General features: G+C 40.0%; 1 protein-coding gene across 1 annotated transcript; it reads right to left on the reverse strand.

The window, feature by feature from the left end:
* Window positions 1-707: 707 nt before the first annotated feature.
* On the reverse strand, window positions 708-4,367 carry CCNG1 (cyclin G1). The gene is made up of 6 exons (XM_010155991.1): window positions 4,104-4,367; window positions 2,798-3,051; window positions 2,131-2,209; window positions 1,950-2,048; window positions 1,511-1,705; window positions 708-864 (listed from the first exon to the last, which is right to left on the reverse strand). Exons 1-5 carry the CDS (start codon window positions 4,365-4,367, stop codon window positions 1,514-1,516), a joined length of 888 nt encoding a protein of 295 aa, XP_010154293.1. The 3' UTR covers window positions 708-864; window positions 1,511-1,513.
* Between the last annotated feature and the right edge of the window lie 246 nt (window positions 4,368-4,613).

A 4,613-nucleotide genomic window follows, 5' to 3' on the forward strand; every position in this document is an offset into this window, starting at 1 on the left:
CAAGATGGGGCATTAGCCCTGCTGTAAATATGCACTTGTGAAGCCTCAGTATTGTACAGTGAGACTTTGGAAAACTGATGTCAAATTTGGGGCAGGTGACTCTGTACTTCACCTCTGCCTTCATTAGGCTTCGTGAAGATTTTGCACTCTATGAAATAACTTGTCACCTTGGTAAACCACACCTCTGACCAAACGCTGAAGTTACTGGTGCTGTGTTAGTGACTCCCCTTTACAAAGCAATGAACTAAGGTTTCCCTGCTCTCCTGCTCTAGCTACCTGATGTGTTCAATGGGTGTCACGTAGCCTGGTTTTCACTGCGTGCCTAGGGTAGAAGGCCAGTGCCCTGCCCAGCAGGAACATGCGGACACATGACGCTGCCCCAACAGCATGTCAGGGGACTGACAGGCATTTGCTATTGTCATCACTATTGAGGGGGATTAGTCTTTCGTTTGACTGACACTGCAGCACTGTGCTGCTGCACATGAGGTTTTCCTAATCTTTGAAAAGTGAACCAGATTTTTGAAGTGACGTATATAATTCAGCACCTGCAGTCACAGTAAACCAAGGTTAGACTACACAAGCTGCTCTACATAAGGTGTTAAAACACCTTGTGTCAGTATTGTGGTTATTTCACTGAACAGTAAACAGTCTAACAAAAAAGACTGAAAACTGACACTGAATATTGTTGTAATCATCATGAAAAGAACTTATTGGCTGGAAGGATCTTTAGTCTGAAATGCTACATATTCTTTCCATGAGTTGAGTTCTTCATTATTAAGATCATGTTTCAGACTTTGTTTCTCAAATATTCATGTGTCTGTTGCCAAGGTCATAGGATGGTTATTTCCTCATCTTATTGTACTCCTGTAAAAAAAAAAAAAATCCACCATGAGCAGTCAACTGAAGGGCTTTCTGTAAGAGCCAAACAAAGCATCAGACTTCAAGACAACAGCAAAACAGCTGTTACAGACAATATGTAGCCTTTGGAATGAAAGTGTAGATAAGGAAGTAGTTCACCATTTCTACAGAGTAAAAAACCCAGTAATACGAGTAACTGAATGACAGTTTGTAGACTTCACTAAACAGAGAGTTACACAAGTAAAACTGTATAAAAAGGAGGATAGTTTAAGTGAACAATAACAAGAATCTCATTCTAACAGGCAACTGTTTCCTCTTAGCCAATTCCTTTTAGGATAGGAGCAAGCCAAGTTTTTTCTTGGCCTTTTAATCAGTTTTACTCCACATTTTTGTGAGGTTCCAGTGTGTGTAGAACACAATTCTGCCCCCAGAGCACACCATAGGATCAATACTTTTTCCAGTGTTCACTTATTAGGATGCCACTTTGTTAGGCACAGCAGTGGCTTAAGCATGAACACAGACCAGTCTCTAGGACAGGCCTACTATGTTTGCGCTGCACGTCAAGAGGTTACTGGTATAGCGTAAGAAACCTGGAGGTAGGTAACAGCTAATTACTTGTACTTTACCAGAAGTTGATTTTACAAGGAGTTACCTGCTATGAGCTGGTCTCTGGAATTGTAGGGAGGTGCGTTATTCTGTAGTAGCTATGTTTGAGCTGCCGTGCTGTACGTCCAGACACAATCCATTTTAATTTCTGGACATTTGGTTTGGAGCACTTGCTCGAGGAATATTCTGTAAGGCACTTCAACACCAGTTCCTTCCAGAAGGTCAAATCTCTGTTGTTTATCTAAATAGCAAGACAGAATCTCATTTGTTAGTAACTCATTAAATCTGTCTGTCATACATGTACTTTCAGCTTCTTCATACAAGTTAGGAAGCCAAAGTTCCCAAGCCAAATGGAAACTAAAAGAACCCAAAGCCCAACAAAGCCACAAAAGAAATCAGTATGCCCATGGACTTCCTCCTTCTGCACTGGGTGGGCCCTTGCATGCATTTTTCTTCCTTCCTCCACTGAAGATTTATCTATATACCTTGGAATGCAACTGCAGATATTCCAATGCCTCTGTCAACTCCAGTAGTTTTTGTTCTTCTATTTCCAGTGCCATAATAGACAGTGCCAAGACAGAAGGCTGGAGAGAGAGAAAACGTTTTCAAACGCTGCTTTGTTAAGTTTCAGTAGTCTCACTGTCTTTGTGATTTCAAGAGATTTACCTTGGCTTTGGAGAACATGATTCTGCAGTGACATGCCTTAAGCTGGGCCTCCAGCCTCTCAAAATTAAGGCATTTTCTCCTAAAATAAAAACAGATGAGTGAATGTAAAAGAACACAAGCTTGATCAAGTCCGCACCCCCCCTGGGAACTCAGAGAAACAGTGAGAATGTTTGTCATCTAAACAAAGGCATCATTTGTCCCAGAAGTTCTAGGGTTACAGTCAAACAGGTGTTCAATTTTGGCAGACTTAATGCCAAAAATAAATCTTGTGTTACACTGGGGAGAGTTGCATTGTCAAAATGGCTTACCAACAAGGAATCTTAATGCTTATTGTCAAAAGGAATGGGTTTCTATGCCAGATTTTGAAATCTTTACAATACTTAGTGCAGCATAAACAGAGATTTATCATACCACCTTTACTGAGGAAGTTTGGGTTTTGGCTCTGAGAGCAGTACTCTTAGATCAGTTTATGCAAATTACATTTAATATTATTTTAATTTTAAACCGCAGATACTCACATTTATGATATTTAGCAATAAGTGGGAAAGTGAGTTGGGTTTTTTTAAGTATAGAAAGGCCAGTTACTTGAGTAATTTCCCTCTTTACTTTTGCACATAGGCATCCTGCTCATATGCAGTCATAGTAAAATAACTATTTCATATTTTACCTTTCACAGCTTAAATTCTCATGAATGAGTGAATGATACAGTTGCAGAAACTGGAAGGCTGTTGTAGCTTTAACTTTCCAACACAGCTTCTCCAATACGATTTTCTCCATTCTCATCAGATCAGAAACAGTGAACCTATACTGGCTTATCCGAATTAAGTCAGTGGCTAAGGGAACATTTCTCTCTTCTTCTGATGCCTTCACAGCCAAGTAGAAGCAGCTGAGTCCAACACAGCCCAAGTGTTTAGGCTGTACCTAAAGAAAAGTAAATTGTTATTTTCAAAGAAGGCCTTTGATCAGCCATTTCAACATCTAAGTACCAAACTATGTAGGCACCAATCTATTTTAGGAAAAAAATACGGGTGGCAGAGGTGTATGTACTCTTTTTTTCAAAGAATGAAAAAAAAAAACAACAGTCTTTGATGTACTTATATTGTTATCTTTATTTAACTAAATGAGAAGACTGTTACACACTACAAGTTCCACCTCATTCATCTAAAAAGCAAGATTGCAGAACAATGCATTTTGATTGAGATGGAACTGGGTTCTTAATGAGGTTCTATAACAACCTAATCAGCAGCTCTTAGTGCTTTAAAAGGGCTTACATGTTGGCTGTGGTAAATTAAAAAAATAAGCCAATTTATATTATATGTATATGTACATATTTTATACCATAGGCGTTATAATCCCTGTTCTTACCACTTATTTTGGATTCAGATGTCTTTCATCAGTTTTGCTATCCACTCCATCTAGCTTTCTCTTTTTTTTTTAAACACACAAGGAAAACAAGCTTTCGTTCTTAACCAAATAGTACAGTGGTAATCCTGTCTCATTAAACACTTAAACCAAGCCAGATCAGCATGCCACTTATGCGCGGTAGAATGGAGTGCTAACTAAATGTTTTACCAGATTTTGAGGACTGAACAGCATCAAGACCCTTGATGTACGAGGTTTATGGGTAGGTTGAAACAGCAGTAGAATTACAAGTCATTTAAGGTGTTCCTGTCTACATGCAACAGGCAAGACAATCTGTCTTGATCAAACCCATTAGTATGGCCTGCATTTCCCCAAATCCATGGTCATCTTCAAGTTGAAGCTGATGGCCTCCCTCTTCTCCAGAGGAAACAAGTTTCTTAACCATATTAAAATCTGAATAGGGAAATCAATTTTTAGCTCTTCCACAGTCAGAATCTCTGGAAGGAGCTTAATGTTTAGCCATCTGAAATCCAAGATGTTCTAACTTAAAATAGGAACAACGTTGTAACGAGCAGAAGCTAATGACTGAGACATACTGTAAAAAGCCTTACCTTCATTTTTGACAAGAATCTATCTAAGAAATTCACGGCTAGTGAAAACGTCTCTGTATGGAAGCCAAAGAATTGAGTTAAGCTGAGAAGATCTTTCACTTCAAAGTCTCGCAGCCTTGCAGTCATTCGGAGGCCATTATCATGAGCAGATTCAATGAGTCTCAGACCAGAGGCCTTGGGCTGACATCTCAACTCCTGTTCCAACAGGGCTGTGAGCTGGTAGAGCAGTTCCTGAGCTTCAGTAGTTACAAGTGTTTCAATCATCTGTAACGAGAAACAAATGTATCAAGCAGCTCAAAGGGGAAGAAGGTAAAGTTACAGCTGTCTCTAGAGCAAAGGTGGAAACTTTCCCTCCACTGCAGGTACTTGATCTACTCATTTGTTCCTCTGTACTTCCACTCATTAGCAACGCATGTGGGGTACATGGATAGGACATGTGTGATACATGCATAGGACATGCTCGGGCACACAGCAGCAGCGCCCGACCCGCAGCGCCGCTGCCACACAGCG

This window comes from Eurypyga helias, unplaced genomic scaffold (assembly GCF_000690775.1).
Source record: "Eurypyga helias isolate BGI_N326 unplaced genomic scaffold, ASM69077v1 scaffold50117, whole genome shotgun sequence".
Lineage (NCBI taxonomy): Eukaryota > Metazoa > Chordata > Aves > Eurypygiformes > Eurypygidae > Eurypyga > Eurypyga helias.

Coding starts and splice junctions, on each gene's coding strand:
- CCNG1 (XM_010155991.1), bottom strand. CDS start 4,367: ATGATTGAAACACTTGTAACTACTGAAGCTCAGGAACTGCTCTACCAG. Junction 3,052..4,103: donor GATTCTTGTCAAAAATGAAG/GTAAGGCTTTTT, acceptor ACTTTTCTTTAG/GTACAGCCTAAACACTTGGG. Junction 1,706..1,949: donor ATCTGCAGTTGCATTCCAAG/GTATATAGATAA, acceptor CTTGCTATTTAG/ATAAACAACAGAGATTTGAC.